At 42.0% G+C, this 21,123-nt stretch overlaps 1 protein-coding gene across 1 annotated transcript in view; it reads left to right on the forward strand.

Annotated features, from left to right (window-relative positions):
- The window catches only part of NFATC2 (nuclear factor of activated T cells 2), a 94,800-nt gene that overhangs the window by 44,624 nt on the left and 29,053 nt on the right, over positions 1 to 21,123 (forward strand). Inside the window, exons 7-9 of the mRNA XM_034066996.1 lie at positions 8,945 to 9,000; positions 9,931 to 10,057; positions 11,515 to 12,210. Coding sequence (XP_033922887.1) covers positions 8,945 to 9,000; positions 9,931 to 10,057; positions 11,515 to 12,210 — 879 coding nt within the window. The remainder of the gene's footprint in view (positions 1 to 8,944; positions 9,001 to 9,930; positions 10,058 to 11,514; positions 12,211 to 21,123) is intronic.

The following is a 21,123-nucleotide window of genomic DNA, read 5'->3' on the forward strand; positions in this document are numbered from 1 at the left end:
AGCAGTGCTAAGTATAGTGGCTTATGTACTCAGAAGCACCCATGGGCACATGTACCTGCAGTATCCCACTATATTCATTTACATTCTTTGCACTGGCTTGCCTATCACTAGAATAACAATAATATTAATCACTATTCTAATGATAGCTGTATTACTTCACAATGTCTCTCTGATTTCCAGCACTCCTGTACATCTTTAATTGCAGATATGCTTTATTTTAACTCTGGGCAAATCATTTCACATCTTTGAAACATACTACTTTCTCTTTTAGAAGTGAACAAGCAGGTTCTAGAGAGATTTAGCTCTCAAGCTTTCACTTTTCAGTATTCCTGCTGCACCACAAGCTAGCAAATAAACACACCAGTGCTTTCTGGTTTTGGAATTTCCACTTTCTAGAAAAAGTCTTGTTTATAAAGCCCAATAAGTTGGACCCAGTGATGCTATCAGTCTTCTTGTACCTCTCCTGCAAAAGTTAAAAGCAAATCACAGCTCCTAGAAAAGATGCTCCAGCACCTGAAAGTCTTGTAGTGAGGGGCCCAAAACATAGTATTTGAGGTCCTTTGTGGGATATGTGAAAGGAAATTGTTAAGACGGTCCACAGCGATGTTCCCCTTTTCTGTTGTGTCAAGTCTGAAATTTCTCAGCGTGCCCCAAAGAGGGAACTTAAAACCTGTTAGTAATCTGACAGCTTCATGAATGATCAAAAAATTCCCAGGGAATGCAAAAAATAGCAAACTGTTTTCAAAATTCTCTCTCTGAACTTGATGCAAAATTAACGATGCAGTTTTCTCAGACAAAGATAAAAAAGATACCAAAAAAACCACTAAAAACCTTTTTTTTTTTTTCCCAGATCCATCCCAAAGATGCTTGCTATGTGACCCCAGTCAGATAGCAAACTTTAAATATTTAATTCAAGCTTCAGTTCCCTCACTAAATTCCTAAATTAATGAACTCAAATAGAAGGCTGAGTGGAGACCTCATAGCAGCTTTCCAGTATCTGAAGGGGGTCTACAGGAATGCTGGAGAGAGACTCTTCATTAAGGACTATAGTGATAGGACAAATGGTAATGGTTCCAAACTTAACAGGGGAAGTTCAGGTTAGATATAAGGAAGAAGTTCTTTACTGTAAGGGTGGTGAGGCACTGGCACAGGTTGTTCAAGGAGTTGTGAATGCTCCATCCCTGGCAGTGTTCAAGGCCAGGTTGGATGAAGCCTTGGGTGATATGGTTTAGTGTGAGGTGTCCCTGCCCATGGCAGGGGGTTGGAACTGAATGATCTTAAGGACTGTTCCGTCTATTCTATGATTCTGTTATTAAGTTATGGAGGATTAAGAGGAATGTGACACATCTTAAAACTAGGATCATAACTGAGTCACATATGCAGTCTACTGCTGAACATGCATTGCAATAGTTTTCTAAGGCATTTTAACCTGAGACAAAAGCTCAGCATCTGGAGAAAAGAAGCTATTGTGTGTTTCTTTTAATGGGAAAGGGTAAATCAAAAAACATAGTTGGGAATAGTTATAGAGTTAGCAAAAGTAGGAGTGGTACTGTAATCCTAAGTGATTCAATTTGTTTGCAACATGTGAGGCTCTACAGAAAGTATATGAAATAAATTTGCTATCTTGCTATATTTTTGGTAGTTTAGTTTTCTCTGCTCCATGCAGTCTGGCTGGAGTCCAGCCTTTCAAGCTGGATGCATGTCTTCTCCACTGTAAAACTGGACAGCAACGGGATGAACCAGGGGATAAATTACAGCTATCACTGTCAGGAGGCCCACCTGATTTTTGCATTAGCTAGAGGTGATCACTTTCCAGGTTAATCTTCCCTTCTCGTGCCTTGCAGTGCACCAAAGTAAAGCGGCTGCAATGGGGAGCCCAGGGCCTGCTTGGTAGTTCTCTTTGCAAAAAGATGTCAGAATTGGGGCTATCAGAAAGGTTTTGTTCTCTCTGAGTTTTTGGTTGTTCTTTCTAAGCAAAAGAGGAAGGTGTCTCAGCAAACCCCTCTGTGAACACTGAGAGTAAAAAATATCAATTAAGAAGATTAGAGTTTGCCCTTTCCTGCTGTGCAAATGACAAAATTTCAGTGTAAATGGGATAACTTCTGCTTTTCCTTGCTATAATAACTGCTGAAAACCCAGCAAACCTTTGTGCCCCCAGGTTTACCCCATGACTGAAGTGTGCTGCCTGCCCCAGGTGTTCTTGTAGTCCCATGGGGCAATTGTCCAACATTAAGCGGGGGATCCCAGAAAAACACTGCAAAACAGGAAAAAATCTAAGGATCACACACACAAAAATGCAAAAGTGTGTGGCTGCAGAAACGGAGTTGCCATAGCTGTTAGAGACTCAGTGAGACAGGGTGGAATCCAGTGTTTTGGAAGGTTTCCTCGTATGACACAAGATTTTGGAATTTTACAGCTGGTAAATCCTTATTAACACAGGCAGCCACTACTGGCCTGGATTCCCTGGCTCACTGTTTACTATGGGGGCGCCTGGTGGAAGTATGCCTGGTCCTGATTATTCAACTTTGACTCTTAATTGTTTAAAGGGAATATTAAAAAATAATGACTCTTGGAATAAACAAAAGGCAGAGAGACAAGCTCCCATCACCTGTTGACAGAAAATTGATCATGTAGAAAGCTGGCATGGGGAGTGGAATTCCCTGTTCTCCCACTTAGTCATCGCATCCTGGTGTGACTCATTTTATTACACGGAGGTTCCCAGTGGTTTTATTTTGAGAGGAGCTTTTGTTTAAGAATTTATACACACACACACACACACAAACACACGTATAGTCTTGAAAAAACAACACATCTATTTTGATGAATTGGCATAAGGAATTATTTGGAAGAGCTCTGGAATGACAGACTGCCCCTGCTGCTTCACTACTCAACTACTGTGTTTATGTTTTATTTTAGTGTGAATTGAATTCCTCAACAATAGATGGGGAGAAATCTCCTCTAGACTTGTTCTCACTGTGCAAAATGTCAGATTTGGGGCTGGGCTGGGTAGCGGATGACTAATCCATTGGCCTTTTACCTCCCAGACCTTGACTTGTATCTTTGGTCTTGGTGACTCAAGCTTGTGTCCGCAGTGAAATGAAGGCACTGACTTCTGCTCACCATGAACAGAGCTTCATTAACTGCAGTGGGCATTGTTTCAGAAAGAAAAAGAAATCCATGGAATTAAAGCTCAGTGAAAAACTCAATAGCTCTGCTTTTCTGAGTTTTAAATTCATTCATGCTGTGTTTGCTGTAAGGTTTGAAGTAAATACTTAGGAAGACACAATTGCAGAGGACTAGATGCTGAGCAACCTTGCAATGACAATGAAGCACAATACCTTCCCAGCTGAAATCAGACTTTGCCCCTGAAAAGAACAGCAGAGACTGTGTGAATATTCCCCTACCCATCAGGTTTCCACATCCCAAAAGTGGTGCCTGTTCTGCTGAAAAGCATTCATTGTTGCTTACTTTGTTCTTGGGGTGGTTTTAAAAACCCTTGACTGTTTTCCAGAGATGCTATTATCTACCGATAAAAGCTGACAGAGGTAATTACCGTGGTTTTTTGGAAGTCCTTCCAGGAAACGCTGTGAATAGAGACAGTTCATTGCAAGCCCAAAGGGAACTCTGCAGAAATGTGTCATCAGAACAGCTGTCCCACTAACTACTAGGCTCATTTTCTTTGGTGAACTCGTGCGGTTTGCTGCCTGGGAAAAAGGTAACAGGTTGTTCATTAAGTAATTTGTGTAATGCTTGACTGAAAAGCAATGCATATTTTCAAGCATAAAATCACATCCAGGCACAGAATCACATACAGAATCGGCACAATTGTATGCTTAGTCTTCAACTGGAGAGAACTGCAAAGAAAATTTCCTGAACCTCTCAGTCCATCAGTCATGCTTATTCAAATAAAGTAGTAAGTTTGTTTCTCTGCTAGTTACTGACCCCAAAGTCATGAGTAAGGGACCATGAATAACGTGTAAAGGCTGTAACTGGTTCAGAAAACCTTTAATTGGCTAATTAAAAAAAGCCCTATAAGGGGCTGCAGAGAATCACCCAAAACGTTCCTAATGCAGATTGACGTTTTAATTTTCCCCAAAGTTTGAAGCAAGACTTTTGGTATGATCACAGTTTGAGTTAGGGAGGGTAGAATTACTTTCTTCCAACAACTCATTCATTCCTCTGAAGAGTGCTGACACAATCAGATCTCTCATCAGGGTTTAATGCTAAGTCTCATAGTCCTGAAGCAGCACAAAAATCTCTATTTCCTGAACATTTCACTGACCTGTGGTGTTAAAGACTTGCCAACTAAGACAAACCATTAAATGAGCAGGGAACCACAACAGTAAAAATATTTCATGAGGCAGCCATGGCTGGTAAGACCTCAGGGTCTAAATCCAAAAATATTTTATCATCTTTAGTGAAACTACTGCTCTTTTCAGAGGCACGTATTGAATTCCCCATAGCAGAGGTAGAATTTGAGACACACCACACACGCGGACCTGGCACTAAATTCCCATGTGATCCACACGTGTAATGGGACATCCCTGCAGTGCTCTGGGTGGTGTGTATCACTGTCCAGCCCAGCGCTGGATGTGACTTGTAGAGCACACGTTCTCTGCTTCTCCATGCTCACACTTTTACCATACTTCAGCAAAAATGATACCATTCTTTTTTTTTTAGCTTTCTTACCTCTCCACTGTTGAAGCAGGTTTAATTATATGCAATAAACAGCTTTCTGAACTTGTAGACTTTAAGTTATTAGTCAAGTTGGAGCTTAATCTTCTTGGTTTGCAAGCAGGGAGGGGACCAGGCGTTTGTCCCACTTGTGGCATGACAGAATTACAGGGTAGCGAAGGCTGGGAAGGGACCTCAGGAGGTCATTGAGCACAACCTCCTGTTCAAAGCAAAATGCATCTCTAGTGTTTAAGCACCATCTGGGTTGCAGCACTGGAGAAAAAGGCCTACTTTAGTATACGGGAGTTGTGACACATATACTGGGGGCTATTCTCTACCATCATATTAGCATTATGATTTTTAGCATATCCTTACAATAAAAATCCCATTTTTCTTTATGGCTTTCTTGAAACATCCACTTTAATTTCTTCCTATAAAAAAATTTAATTTATGCACATTCTAAAGATGATAAATGTGTTGACAGCTTGGTACAAGTTTTCTCTGCTCAAAATTTCTTTGAATTGTCCTACAAATGGGACTTAAACTTCTCAGTTTACTCCTCCTGTTCTCTATTAACTCTGACTGTGCATAATCAAATTATTTCATTACCAGCAAAAAGGATAGGTTAAAATAGAGATTTTTGAACACAGTTGTATTTTTTATTTTATTTACAGCCTCCCTTATCCTTCTGCCTGAAGCTCACTGTAATGTCCATACCAAGAGGGGTTAAAGGAAAAGCAAATGCTTGTCTCGAGCTAAAGTGAGACAGATGGAGCCACATCATGATATTTAAGCATAAAGGTTAGGGAGTGAGCTGCAGAGTGGCTATATTCAGTAGGGCTTTCGTGCTTAAAGAACAGGGATTGCTGGCACTGACAGATTCGTTAGAAACCTGTTTAGCTGCCATGAGCATGACTATATCCAAACAAGCATCTATCATCATTAGAATGATAACCATAAATACTTTTATTTCTTGTTTGTTTGGGCTTATTCTCATTCGTACTCTTAATCCCCACAGACTTTGGACTGAGTCTAAACAACATTTGATTTTTATGGTTGGCTTCATTAGCTTTTAGTGCAATTTCAGTGGCTCTGTTACTAAATCAAATCCACTGTGATTGTGGCCGCATCTGTTTCACAGGCCTCTTGAATACAGCAGATGACTTTGTCCTTTATTTTATGCATTTTGGACCAACAAATTCTTTTGATTTCTACCTTCTTTGTGAAGTTAGTGCTGTTGTATCTGCACAGACTGTTTGAATTTAGCAGTACAGAAACAAAGATGAAAACATTCTGTCTGGAGGAAAACCAATGTCAAATATTCCTGCTTGGCTGTCCTTGTTGTCAGGACATCTTCATACTGCATTGCTTAGACAGTTCCTGATGTGTATCTCTATCAGAGCTCTTATTTTATGACATGTTACTTCGTTTCCTTTTCCCTCTTTTCCAAAATAATCTGTTGGGGTTATTCTGGGGATATGAGGAAGTTCTTTAACACACACTATGATGGTTTCTTTTCACAAAGATCAACTGGAAGATGAATCTCCCCATTAAGTATTTAATGCCTTGTCATCAGACAATGTACTTAGTATTTGCTGGCTTCCCCCTTCTCAGAGGTGTTCTGAAAGTGTTGTAAAGCTCTGGAATAGGCTGCCGAGGGAAATGGTAGTTACCATCCCTGTAGGTATTTAAAAGACTTGTAGATGTGATGCTTAAGACATGGTTTACTGGTGGCTTTGACAGTGCTGGAATAACAGTTTGACTCAATGATCCTATCCTTTGCAGCCTAAATGATTCTATGTTTACCTTTTCAACAATGGTGAAGAGTTTGCTGCCTCAATAGAGGTATAGATTTAACCTTCAGCAGTCTAGAGCCATGGCCAGAGTGAATACTTACTGTTGAACAAGTATTCTCCATTCCTTTGCATAGCAGTCCTTTGGGATGCGAGGGCTAAACAGCATGTCTTGCTGGTTCTATCTGCACAGCTTGATTAGGCAGTCTCTGCTCTGGCAGTCTGTCACCAATCTGTGTGTTAGTATAGAAAAGACAACTGGCTGACTGTGAGAAACTTGAAGCACTTAAAGAGAGAGAAGGCAGAATCATTTGGCTTGTCCTTTCTGCACTAGAATGCTGTGGCAGTAGAGACGTGAGGTTTTGGAGGCCCAGGAGCTCTCTCCCTGTGAGGTTTTTCCTCCCAGGTAACTGATGGATGGAGCCAAACTTCCAACTATTCCTCAGTTGCCTCCACATTCCCAGTGGGCCAGACTGGGGGTGAGGAGGTCCAGCCAGTGCTGTGTGCCCACTTCTGCCCCACCACAAGCCAGGCACCCTGCCCAAACACCCTGGGGAGCTGAGCCATCCTAAGGGAGGAAGGGGCTCGGTGTTGGTGATGGCTTCAGGCAGACACCTTCTCTTCCTTGTGTGCATTTGGGTCCCAGAACATAGCAGAGGTGTCTAAGGTGTGGGGTGCTTGGGAGGTAGTGGGCACACTGGGAGGGATCCCCAGGCTGAAGGGATGTGGAACTGGGGCATCTTGTGTCCCTGTTAGGAAGAGGCACCCTAGGGAGCTGAGCACATCTGTCAGTTCATTGTCTGTGTGGAGTGGAGAACAAAGAGGAAAACAACAGAAAAAATGCAAAATGCATTTAAAAATACTTTTTCATTTCCCTTTTCGCCAGAAGCAGAAGTACTTAAATAACCGAGGACAAAAGCAGCTCTTGCAGAATTTCCAAGAATTGGGAAAAATACAAAGTCCTGTGAGAAGGACTGGTTTTAGGAGACTTCCACTCCTGTCCTGGGTGTGCAGCCGGGATCCCCTGTAGAAATGCGCCCAGGAGCTGCCTCCCCCTCTAAAGCAAACACCAGCCTTTGCAGCTGCAGTAGTTCAAGTCACATTGGTTTATTTGGATATGTGTCCCCTATTAATTTTAAAACGAAGCTTTCAGAAAGGTATGAGGCAGGGTTTTTTCCCCCATCAGTATTTTTATTCTGCAGATTTCTTGGCTACAAGGCTCAGTGGAATATAAAAAATCAAAGGGGTAGAGATTAAAACCTACATATATAGAAAAAGGGCAATACTTGATTTTCTGGATGTTTCTGGAAGTATTGGTGACAGTAGATATAAGAAGTATTTGTAGCCAGCTGAAGTACCCTGTCTGTGTACAAACACCCTGTCACTACTGATGTACTGTTATAGCATGGGGTTACTTAGGTTGTATTCCATACAAGAGGATCAAATTTTATTTTCCTCTATAAATACAGTTATGTATAACTCAGAATGGAGACAAGCTGCATGGATGTAATTAAGAGCAGAAAGGCTCCCAGAGGTAGAGTCACACATGCAATGAGTTGCTTTTATGCTGAGTACGATGAATGTTTGGTGCTTTATAGAGACTTTAAGAGGGCTGGTGGCACCTCTGTCACAGCCCACAGTGGTGGCAGTGCTGAGGCATAGATTAACTTTTGGAGATGTTGGGCATGTTCCTTGACCATAGGAGATATATTGCTAGTTATCATGTGCTGATGTTTCTTATTGCACATACAAAAGCATACATAGTTCTTATTGCACATACAAAAGCATACATAGTAAGAGGGCAGACACAACAGACACCAAGCACCCTATATAGCAGGTTTCCCAGTTACCCATACGGATATGTCCCTGTTGAACTACTTCTAGGAAAAAAACTATGCTCCTGTGAGAATTCAGGACCAGCAGCACCTCTGCAGCACCTCTAAAAGTCAGCCCTGAAGTAATGCACTTTATTTGCTTTCATCTCTATGCATCCCATACAAGATCTGGATTTTTAGCTAATCCTTCCTTCACCTCCTTACCCATTTCGCCACTTATGCACTGGTGGGGAGCCATGTGGTCTTAGCTTAAAATAGCAGATAGTTTGCTGAGCTGCTGATCAAATGGGACCATTAACAAGTTATCTGACCTTCTGATACCCTCAATCAGTCAAGCTGGCTGAAGTAAAGTCTGGTAAAAAGCAGATATTGCACCTGTGCTAAGTATTTCATTCCTTGGTTTGGCTAATTTCTATATAAACATTTAATTTTAATATGTATGTAAGCTTTTTCTTGGCAAAAGAAGTGTTCAGTGATGTGTTTAAATGCTATTGGTTTTAGTTAGGACTGGGAAGGTGCTTGAAATTAAGTCCATTTTGAGAGCTTTGCTAACTTGATGCCCTTAATTTGTTTCCTTTTTTAAAGTCAAGCTTTATGATTTAGTAAAAGTGCAGTGAGGTTGATGTTGTAATATTCTTCTAGATGGGCAGCAGATCTGGGAAATGGAGGCAACAGTGGACAAAGATAAGAGCCAGCCTGTAAGTATGCAAAACATTGGATGTCCTCTCCTTGAGCTTCTCAGACAGCAAGTTGTATTCAGGGAGTAGTTTTCAAAGAGCTTCTCAAAAGCAGAAAGAGCAGCTATCTTATTGCTGTGATGAACAAATGTCAAAAGCTTCAGCAGTAAATGTATTGCAAAAAGAAACTATTCATTTAGCAGTAACCCACAGCAAATTGAATAACTGCTAGATTTTGTGTTCTTGCAGAAGACTCTATTGTATCAGCCCAGTCCTCTGCAGGATGCTGGCTGTCCTGACTTCCTTTCGCCTGCATGGAAGTCTTGGGTGCTCTGTACTTTGCAGGACAGGATTTGGACTATAGTATTTAAAATGAACATTAATCTTTCAGGGGAATGAGCTTCTTTGTTCACTTTGCTTAATGGAACCTTACTGTAGTTGTTCAGTGTATTTAGGAGCTAGCACATACATTGCCATGGGCTATGCCTGCCCTAGTGGAAGAGAATGGGAGACTCGCTCTTAATTTCCATGGAAGCAGGATCTGTGTATAAGTAAAAAGCCTATAGAATAATGAAGTTTATTCTAACAAGAAGAGGGACCTCAGCAATGCAGACTTGTTCATCAAGCATAGCATGATTAACAGTGCTCCCACTTTTATCTCCATTGTGTGTGTTTTATTTGTAGCTGATACTTCTCTCTCCAAGTTCAGGACAACATCAAATACAAGAGAGGATACAGTACATAGAAACCAGCTTCATAGTACCAAAAATCTTCAAGTCTTTCACCATCTGCCCTTTTTTCCTTCCTTCCTTCTTCTCTTACCCTACTTTATAGTGATGAGTAGCAAGGTTTCTCCTCCTTTATGACTGAATATGTAACAAGGGAGATGTGCACAAAATCTCCTGTCAGCTTCCGTTACTAATTCTACATTGTCACCTTTTGTTGTTTCAGAGCATGCTTTTTGTAGAAATACCAGAGTACCGTAACAAGCACATTCGCACAGCTGTGAAGGTGAATTTCTATGTCATCAATGGGAAAAGAAAAAGAAGCCAACCCCAACATTTTACCTATCACCCAGGTAACTCTCAAGGACAGAGCAAGTCGTTGCCTAGTTCTCAGGAGCAAGATTATATTTTCTGCCATGTTGTTTTCTTGCTGTTATTTCAGTATCTGAATTTTCCTAATTTAATACAACTGAGTGCAGATCAGCACTCAACAACTCTTTGGTTTAAATGATGCATGTGATTTATGATCACAAATTTCCATAAGTTTAAGGGAACAGTTACCTTGGTAATTGCCTGATGCTGCCCCATTCACTTGGTGGAAGTTAGCCAACAGCCTCAAAAGGAGCAGACTCAGTCTGTGACATGACATGACACTGTGAAAACCATAAGCATTGCCTTCCCCAGCTGGCGTGTACAGCAGTAAGATAATATCAGATCTGGGAAAGCAACAAGGGCTTGGTATGGAGGAAGACGAGCAGTATATGTTCTTCAGAGTGAGGCTGGTTGAGAAGAATATGAATGCTTTTCTGATGTTCTTCCTCTTGGGAATTGGTGAGCCATGTCACAATAAACGCAACAGAATTACTAATGAGATTCCCAGAATTTCTCAGCTTTGGCTGGGAGAAAAATATTGTGAGAAAATCAGAGTATTGTGTTTGCGGAAACCAGAAAGCATAAAATAACAGTACCAGACTTTATGCAAGCTTCAAATGATGTCTTGACTAGTTTCTAAGGACAGGCAAACATTTATCCTTAGTCTTATTTTAGTCTCATCCTGCTTCAAAATCTCTGGTCCTCTTCCTGAATTTATGAACTGCATATAGGGTGTCACCAATGTGATGGTTTTGTGTAGTTGTTAAATGTTCTGCTATGGGATAGTATTGAAAAGTACAAAACTATCTCCACATGATGTCTAAAATAGACCACTTCAGAGAAGGAATCCTTATTCTTCCAAAAAAGAACCCTGTTGCATGACAACACAAACTTAGTAAATCATGGTCTTTTAAATGATGGTGTCAGAAGGGTCTTCGTCTCTCAGTATGGAGGAAGTTATGTGCAGGAACTAAAAGGAAAGCTCTAAAATAGTTCAAACTCTGCCTTTGGTCACTACTTAAATGTTTGACAGAAAAATTTGGAGTTGTATATGTCATGGGATTTCTATTTATTCAGTCTTCCTTTGAGATGGAAGTACTACATGAAACACCCATCTGTGGCTCTTATTTTGCTTATGTTTTGCTTATTTAGTTCCTTAAATGAATTAAAATATGAGCTAAAGTATTGAATTTTTCAGCTTTAGAAATTTGTGGTTAAATAGTTCATTAAAGATTTTCAAGAACCTCTTAGTACAGAGTGCTTTCAAGAGAGACTCTGCCATGATTGCATGTACGTGATTTATTAAACTCAGTGCCTGTGAGATAAGAGCTTGCACATGCAAATCTTGTAAACAGCTTATATCTCTTATTACTTCAAGGAAAACCTCTGTTTCTTATCAGCTTGTTACGAATAATATCCTTTGCATGCTTTGTTCTAGTACCATCAATCAAAACAGAGCCCATTGATGACTATGATCCAGCTTTAATCTGCAATACAGTACACAGTGGTCTGGGAACAGTAACACAGCCTTACTATTCACAGCATACAATGGTCACCGAATCCCCTTCCTGTCTTGTGGCCACTATGGCTCCTTGCCAACAGTTGCGCTCAGGCCTTTCTTCTCCTGAGTCTCGATACCATCAGCAGAATCCAGCCGCTGTAATATACCAAAGAAGCAAGAGCCTTAGCCCAAGCCAACTGGGCTACCAGCAATCCAACCTGATGGCTACACCAGTTGCTATTTCAGATGCCCATAGGTCAGTGCTGGTGCATGCTGGTCCTCCAGGCCAGACTTCAGCGGTGCTCCACCACTCTCCAGGCAACCAGCAGTCTTCTCCAGTGATTCACTATTCTCCAACCAACCAGCAGCTGAGGTGTGGAAGTCACCAAGATTTTCAGCACATCATGTGCTGTGAAAATTTTACATCCAACGTTGCAAGATCCAGCCAGCCCCAGGTCAGTCAAGCACAAAGGTTAAGTCCAAGTTCATATCCTACCGTGATCCAGCAGCAAACAGCCTCAGGCCAGCGAGCAGCAAAAAATGGACCACCGGTTAGCGACCAGAAAGAGGTGTTACCAGCTGGAGTCACTATTAAGCAGGAACAGAATCTGGATCAGGCATATCTGGATGATGGTAAGCAATTGTCTTTTCTTGTATGGGTTAGTTTGTTGGAGGGAGGGGGGAGGTTTAGGACTTATAAATCCCACCTATTCCTTGTCACAAAACCAGTGTGGCCTCCTTTTGATGGTTGTGGGTATCTGCTGTTTGGTCATGCTGCAGTTTGGTGTTTTCAGCAACTGCATTTTTGGTAGATGGCAGTGCACTTTGGTAACCAAGCAAAAAACACAGTATTCTGCAGAAACCCTGCTGTCTTGCTTCATGCTATGTAGGGAACTGTCAGGTTTTAAGGTGTTCCATTTTGTTAGTTTGGGAAATGGAGAATCTGAAGGAAAATGCACTTTTAAATTATTTTTTATTATTCATATCATGGCAAAGTCCACTTTGTTAAATGCTTTTGTACATTTTGTACCCAAAAAAAAAGCCCATTGAACAGTCTATCAAGGCCTGTAATGAATGGGGTAGTGCTGCAGGCAAAACTATTGCAGATGTTCTAGATGAACAGTAGGACATTGATAAGTAAAACAATGCTGTTTCTTTGCTGTGAGCCAGCAGATTTAGCCTTTAGGAATGAATATAAGTTAGAGTAAAGCTTTCTTTGAACATATCCTGCTTATTCTTAGGTAGGCAGCTATTGGAAAGCTGGTTGATTGGTTCTTTTATTAAAGTACACTCCTTGCAAGAGGAAACCAATGCAAAGTTATTCGTGCAGCTGGACGCTGAAATCATAAAGGCCAGTAGCAAACCCAACACCATTTTTCATGGGAGCAGAGTGATGTTGCTGCAAATACGGAGTGTTCTTATGCATGAACCTGATTTCATATATATTCACTGCAGCTGTCCTCTCAGTCTAGGCAACTGAATGCATGGTTTGGTCTTGTGAATGTGTACTGGTATGTGCTCTGTAAGCTTCTAGTAGTTTGGAATTTTTACTGCAGTTACTCACCTGGAGTTGTGAAATTATGCCCATGAAAGCTTTACTTTCTTCAACTTAGGTACTGGGTGCCCTGTGGTTGTATCATGTACAGTCTTTATTGCTGGTTTTGTGGGCAGAGTAGACTTTGGATGGTTTTCTTCTTTAGTCTGTGTTTGGGATGTGGTTGATGTAGCTTTGGTGCCATCACAGTAAAATCTAGAGAGTTTTTACTGGTCCCCTTGCCTCTGAAGAGCAATGCTGAATCTGGTTTTAGCAGTGGCTGATTTAGGAGATTTGCAAGAATATAGCTAAATAAAAGCCACTTCCCATTCAGGGAATGGAGCACGGTAACAAAGCAAAATAGTGTTTCTAATACTAAAATTGAACACTGTGTTTTAAGGTAATTTTAATATGAGAAGCTAAGAGATTCTTCCATGTTTCTAAAAATATTTGGTACAAGCCTTGTAAAATAAATAAAAAGAAAGAAACTTTAGGTAAAAGCTAGCAGACTTCAAAGTCAAGCCTATGTCCCTTTAAATGAACTCTCAAAATGGACTGCAAAATCAGTTTCATTGGGTTTTGAATCAGGACAGTAACATCTAACTCTAGCATAGCTCACAAGGGATGTGCTTGACTTCTGTGCTAAGAGAAGCCATTAGGCAGAATGACATCAAGTTAATAACGAAATTCCAGGCTTTTCCTGGGGTGACTGGATCATCTTGAATTGATTTCAACTGGAGATTAATTTATCAATTATGCCACCCAAGTCAGGCCAGGAAAGAGTGGTCTCATGCAGTCTCTTTACTGACCTCAGTGAATTTACATTAGCTAGAAATGTGACTTGGAGAATTGTGATTTGCTTTAGGACTTCACAAAACATTTCATTCTGAAATGTTCAGGAATTGAATTGAAAAGCCACTTTGTTTGCTTCTGGGGAAGAGTGACTCAGAACATAACAAAAGCCATATTTTTCCTGACTAGAAAGTTTATTTTTGTGCTTTATAGCATTAAAGGAAAGCACCCCCAAAGGCTTACGGAGGCTTTACCCTCAAATCCCTTTTATCCAGAAAGCTCTTCGGAGATAAAGTGAGCTGTTAGGTCTTGCTGTGATTTTTCACGGATAGATACTGAGATAATAGGCCCCCAGCCAAGCTTAGCATGAGTGCACAGCACTGCTGCTGGTGCACAGGCCTAGGTAATCACCATTTCAGTGTCTTTCGCTTCCCTTTGCTCTTCTTCCCTTTCCCCATCTTCCTCCGCATTCTGTGTTCTTGTTTCTCTGTATTTTCTGCTGACTGTCCAGCTTTCGGTCCCTTTCTCTGGTTGTGACCTCTGCTCGTCAACTCTTGTCCTCTGCCTTCATGCTCAACGTGCAGCCTTAGAGTTCTGGACTCTGCTTCTATTCTGAGCTTGGCCACGAACTTCTTGAGTGACCTGGGACAAGCCCTGCTCTGTCAGTTCCTCATTCCTGAAGTTGTTGCCTCTCAGAGTGGGTATGCTCATCAATCTTTGTGCCATTCTGGAAGTGACCAGAGAACACATCATAGCTAACACAATAGCTATTTCTCTTTACCTCAACCAGCTTCCTGCTGCCACTGCTGACAAGACCCTGCATTATTTTCTTTCTTTCCCTTCTGTATAAAAAGGTATTTTTCCTTCTTCCTGAGATCATGATTTCTTCTTCACTCAGAGCCTTCACTGGTTCATAGGGTATGTAATACTGGGGACTTGGCACATTTAACCTGTCTTTACCTCCTGCCTTGTGAAGATAAAAGCTGGTTCCACCTCCACAGGAGGATTGACAGTCAAATGTGTCACCATAGCTCACAAAGCTGTCACCTCTCAAGGCTGAATAGCATCAGCAGTCAGGCCAAAACAGCATGGACCTTAAGGCAGGTATTGGCAGATATCTACCCTTCTTCTCAGGCAGATTTCTCCATGTGTGAGGACCTCTTTGTGCAGAAGCTGCACAACTGGTACAATCCATATTGGCTACCTTAATGGTAACATTAGCATATCTGTAGCTCATTTCTGACTATGCCGCAGATGTAGAGACCTGCCATGTGCTTTCTTGAAAGGAGGTATTTGCCCCTGTTCTCCTCTTGCTTGTGCTGCCTTAGAGCAAGAGGTGCCTAGCCCAGCCTATGCAGCCCCCTTTCCAGCTTTCTCCTCCCAAACAGAATTACAGAATGTGTGGTTGCTGAAGGAAGGCTTTGGAAATCCAGAGGCTGCCTTTGGAAATGCAGCCATTAGGGAGACTGACACAAGTTAGACATTGCCACACGTGTATCTTCATGTACATGTTCCTCCATACGTCTCCGTATTTCTTCATCAAAAAAAATATATTAATCTGCAACTATATCAAATAGTAGTGAGATGAATCCCTGGAGGAAGGGACTATTCATGAAAAATAAGCAGAGAAAATTTTGTTCCACACCTCTGCCTTGGAGATCATTCCTGTTGGAAATACTCTAGAAGTCAAGATAGGCCATGGTCAGGAGATCCTTCAGGATCCTTCATGATGTCCAGGCTAATGCTGGCAATCAGTGATTAGCTTCAAATGCAAGTGAAAGCTGTAGTCTCTCTGAGAGAGTGCTCAGCATGTTTCAGCTGAGGCCTCATCTTTATATTATTCATAACCAAAACCAAAGCCACCCACAATGGTAAAAGTTACACAAACAACCACAGAAATATGCTGACAAATAGAACTTAGTTCTCCCAGGACTTTTAGAGCAACCAGACTGCACTTTAAAGTACAAATCTAGTTAGAAATTTAGTTACTTGCAGCATAGCCCAAAATCCTTTGGTGGGGCAGGATGGAGAGAGCTTGGGGTACTGGCCATGCCCTGGCCTGCCCATGCTCATGCTGCAGGGCTAGAGGTTTCCTGTGTAGCTCTGGGGAAGCCACTCAGCTGCCTTGTGCCACAGTTCCGCATCTGCAACACACAAAGATACAAGGCTCTTTCCAAATACAAATAATGGTTGTGTAGCTGTTGTCTTGAACGTTATCAACTTGCCTGCCTTAGATTTAGTTCTTCTTTTCAGTTCAGCTGTCATGTCGTATGCTTTTTACTTTACAAAGAAAACCGACCATCATTATTCAAACAGTAACTAACCACATCTGACACTCAAAACTGTCTGCTTGGTACAGCAGCTCTAAATTATTTTTGGTGCACCAGCAGTCTTTAATGGGGAGGAGGAAAGCAAGGCAGCTGCTTGTGTAGTGGTTTATCAGTCTGCCGATCAGCAGAGATGCTTCATAGTACACTCGTGTATTTCACAGAAAATGTCAGACACAGCAGATAGTTCTTTAGGAAATGGATCTGCAGGGTGCCCAGCATGATGCTCATAAATCACCCATTGCTTTCAATCACCTTAACTAAGAGCCGTGTGTTAATTTCTGCAGTTCTGCTTGTTGCAGCAGCTGTTGCCCTAACCGTGGGCCTCATCCCAGACCATTTGGACTGAGCTAGGTCCCTATATTATTTTTTGTATGTTCTTTCATTCAACAACAAGAAAATCCAGAGTGTGTCCCCAGAGTGGTGTAAAGTGAAATTCAATCTCTTCTTTCCTCCATGTTCAGGAAGAATCTTTCTTTTCTGACCAGCTCTTTTCTCCTTAGGCCAGTAGCTGTTAGGCACAAGCCTGAGCAGGGTGTACCTCCAGGAAACCCCGGGTCTCCTGGGGACCCAAGAATCAAAGCTACTGTGTCAGCCTTGAGTAAGCAGCAGTCGGGGCTGAGCTCTTTCCTGCCGGCTTTGGTCTCTTGCTGCCCTCCCCATTCACCCGTGCTGGTCCTGCGTGTTCCCTGCGGAGACCAGCGTGCGTGTGTGCATGACAGGAGAGGGTCAGTACAGCCAGGAGGAAAGGCAGGACACAGACCTCCCCCTCGCAGCCAGCGTGGTCCTCGTGGCTTTGGCTTGGGTGCTAGCACATTGTGAGCATCCTGCTCACCCTTCGCAGCCCCTGCACAGCGGATGGAGGAGGGGATGGCACGAAGCCAGCTCTGTCAGCTTGCTGCCAGCTGGGGATTTCCCTGTGCCGGGGAGCCTTGGCTGCATTATGGTGCAGTTTGAAGCCCTCAGTGCATTGAGCAGTGGAGCAGCACTGGCAGGGGCCAGGGGTCTGGCCTCACCCTGGCCATAGAGAAGCCACGTTTCTCTCTTAACACTGGGTTGATTTCGTCCCCAGAATGCACAGAAGATGGTGGCTTAAGAGCATGTTTTAGTTTGGTTTGTAGTTGTTATCATCATGTGTCCGTGCAAAGTAAACCAGCAATACAGGGAAGGGGGGGAGGGGGATGTTCCTCTTTCCTGGCTTTTTAGACAGGAGTGAATTTGAATGTTGCAAACGAGCTGTGGTTCAGTTAGAGCAATACTTTACATCAAAAAGAGCCGTGCTCTGTTTTTAATTAGAACTGCTTTCCATAGAAGGTGTGGTCATTTCTGCGCAGGCAGAGTTTGACTAAGAGTGAAGCACATACGTTCTCTACAGCATTTTGCTCAAATGCTCTAGCAAATCTCTGTATTCATCAGAGTCATTCTCGAAGCTCTGACTCATATTATTCCAGATTTTCTTTTCTCTACTGGGACCTTACAGCACTCCATGCTTTATTTTTGGATCACTGCTATTGTAGGTTTGTGTTGCGTTAGGATCTGACTGCCCTGTCATAGGTCAGAGTCTTGCTTTTCTAGAGGCAGTATTTAAAGAGAAAAAAAGGTGGTTCTGCTCCCAAAAACCTGTAGTGTATTGGCAAGAAGCTGGAAGAGCTGTGTATCAGGAGGAAGGTCTCCTGGGTTGTGCCTGAGCAGAGTATTTAACTTCCCTGTACCTCAGTTTACCATTAGTAAAAGTATATTGTTATTGCTAGTACAGTTCAGCATTTAATTCATTTGTGTTACTAAAACTCCCATGGATTCTCAGAAATAAAAGCACCTGTATACCTGAATGAGAAGTAAGTATTTTTATTGCTATGGCAGGCTGGCATCTGCTGTTCTTCACCTCTAGAAACAATTTACTGTTCAAAACCTCAGATGCATCCAGCCCCTTTTCAAGACTGCTTTCCCCAGCAGTGTTTCTGAGCGCCTGTCCTGCTGCCTAAAAACATGCAAACCAAAACAAAGCGAGAAAAAGAAATCAGTGGAGGAAGGAAGAAAATGAATCAAGTGATTAAAACCATAGTTCCACTGGCACCTCTTTGTTCTCGAGCTCAGGAATCTTTAATTGGTGGAGTAAGTGCCCACAGGCAAGTTGTGTTACAAAGCGTTTCCTGTTCAAAAGAACATGCAGACTCCATTAAGAGACCACGGGCACAGCTGCCAAGAACTGACACTGCAGGATGGGTACGTGGTGCCTCAGTGGGCTGGGTCTCACCATGAACTGATGCTCCAAGTCAGTAATCCCCAGTTCTAGCCATTTGCTGGTGGAAGGCATGCCACTGTTTGAAGGCTACGCCAGTGGACTGTTATCAGCAGAAAGCGCTCAGTTTTCAGAAGGCATCAAGCACTTTTCAGTGATAGTTTTGAAATACTGGCAAAGAGTTACTTAAAATAAAGAACTTGTTCATGGAGTTGGGAGTTGAAAGCTTCTAAACCACAATAAAGTCCTTTCCCAGACTTGCTGTCCATTTACTCCATGCTCATGGCATTCCTTAGGCGGTCTGAATCACAGACAGCAGACAGCTCTTATAAAGAAGACCATAGACACCCATGTGTTGGAGGACATCTGCCAAAATAGACCATACATTTACTTTTATTCCTTCAATCCACTTTCAATTTAAAGGGATAAAAACAATAACATTTTTCAGTCCAGTGACACTATTCCTCCAGTGCAGAGAAATGGTAGTGAATTAAAATAATCCCACTGCAGAAAGAAGCAGACAGGCTATTCCCCAGCTCTTACACATGGGTGAAGTAGGGCATAGAGCCTTTAAGTGACTTGCAACAGCTGTTGAAAAAAGTCAACTGCTAAAACTGTAACTTGCCTGGGGGGATCCTAGGCTGCTAGGTCTCCTCAGCTGCATCCCTCATGCAGAGGTGAGGGTACCAAAGGTGTGTGAAGCTGTTGTCCAGATGTGCAGGAGCTGGGGCAGCACTGGCCATGCTGAGAAAAGGAACACCTTAGTAAGAACACCATCATTTCTTAGGGCAAAGACTGGAGACAGAGCAAAGCTGCTGTATAAGCAAGTGCAGGATGTAAGGAAAAGGAGTCAGTGGTCATCCTGGCAGGTAAGGGTGACACTGGGTACTTTATGCAGAAGTTCTTTCAGTCCAGTCAAAACCATAACTGTTTTGACAACATCTTCTGAAAATGCAGGCTTTGGAGATGAGAAGCAAGAAGTGTGCAGATAGGAAATGGCTTATAACAGAACTGTGCAAAGCAGGAAAAGGGGGTTAACTCCTTCTAGTGCTAAATTCACCATTTCACAATGAACCAGAGAAGTGCTCTCTGTAAACCTTTAACAAGGCTTATTTCACACTTGAGGAGCGTACCACATAACTGTAATGGTTAAGGTGGTTGATTTCTTTTTTTTATGTTATTTTGCTAACACAGCTAATATGGTAAAAGCCCTTGTATAGACACAGCTCTGTTGGTGTAAAAACACTGGAATCAGCACAGCTTATGCCAAGTCAGGGAACCACCACCGGCTGTTTCACTGAAAGGCTTTTGTACTGGGATGACTGCGTCTGCATTGGAAGGAGGGTTTCCATCAGCAATGCCAGTGCTGCTAGTCTGGCTAAACTTGTGGGGGTAGCTCCAGCTTGTGTGATAGAAGGGGTTTTCACATGGGCAATAACTGCACAAGCTTAGCCTGCTTGCTTTGGATGTTGACCATCTCAGAATGAATCCTAGTGTTAGTAACTTCCAGCAAAGGTGATGCAATGGGCTGAATTCACTGACTAGAAAGAAACTTTGCTGAGGGGAGTTGTAGCCTCCCTCAAACTACATAAGGAACATGTATCCAAGTACGTCTTTGTCCTCCCAGTTTATCCTGTTATCTCCCCTTTAAAATACGCATGATGTAATTGAGTAAGTATAACCAGTGAACTGGCAGCTTGAAGCTTTTGCTAATTCTTTGCAGTTTCAGTGTGAGTCTTGGAATATTTATAGTGACTTAAGAGTCCATGTGCAGGTGACTGCTACAAAATACATGAGTTACTTTTTTTTAGTGATCTTTTCAAGTCTGGTCCAAGAAAACCCAAACCATTAAAAACATGAACCTTGTTGTTTCGGTCTTTCAAATTCCAGGCAGACAAAAATTATGCAAGTTAAGGGGGTGGGGGATTGATTGCATGATTTTAAAACCAATCTCATAATTATTAGAGGCCTGAGTCATGAATGCTGAACGCTTGGGTTTGGCATTGCTGCTCCTCACAGTTTGATTTGTTACAAACCTGTGTTAGTGCTAAGGATGTGCAAATGTGGGAAAAGGGTAGGAGTCTTTTCTCCCCTTAAAGATCAATGTAATACACTGGGAGGATTCGGCTCCTCCTGCAGTGGGCAGTGAAAAGGCATCTTGGGCCGTTTTTGAACTGCACTTCTGAAATCTTGGGAGCAGCTGCAAAAGAGCCCTGCTGCTTTGAAAAGTTTGGACAACATCTGGACATTTCTCTAACTATTGTGAAATAAAATGCTTGGCAAGGATAGCCATCTTAAAGATGTACAGTCTGGTTATGGTGCAAACTGAAAGTCAGTTAGAAAGTCTTCCACTATAGAAAAATGGCTGGATTCTCAGCATTATTCACACAAGCAGAACTTTTCCAGTTAAGCCCACAACCTTCCAAGCAGCACAGGTAATTAATGGGGACATGTTGTCTCTATAGATCTTTTCTCTCACAAGTATGAAGACCTATAGGTGATTGATTTAAAATCCATTTTTCTTCTTCTTGCTTTTCCAACTTTGTTTCTTATGAAAATATTATTATTATTAATAATAATAATAATAAATTCTTGGCCACTTTTAAATTAAAAAAAATGATGATGAATTTCTCATCAAAGTTAGTATTCTTATG

This window comes from Melopsittacus undulatus, chromosome 10, assembly GCF_012275295.1.
Source record: "Melopsittacus undulatus isolate bMelUnd1 chromosome 10, bMelUnd1.mat.Z, whole genome shotgun sequence".
Classification (NCBI taxonomy): Eukaryota; Metazoa; Chordata; class Aves; order Psittaciformes; family Psittaculidae; genus Melopsittacus; species Melopsittacus undulatus.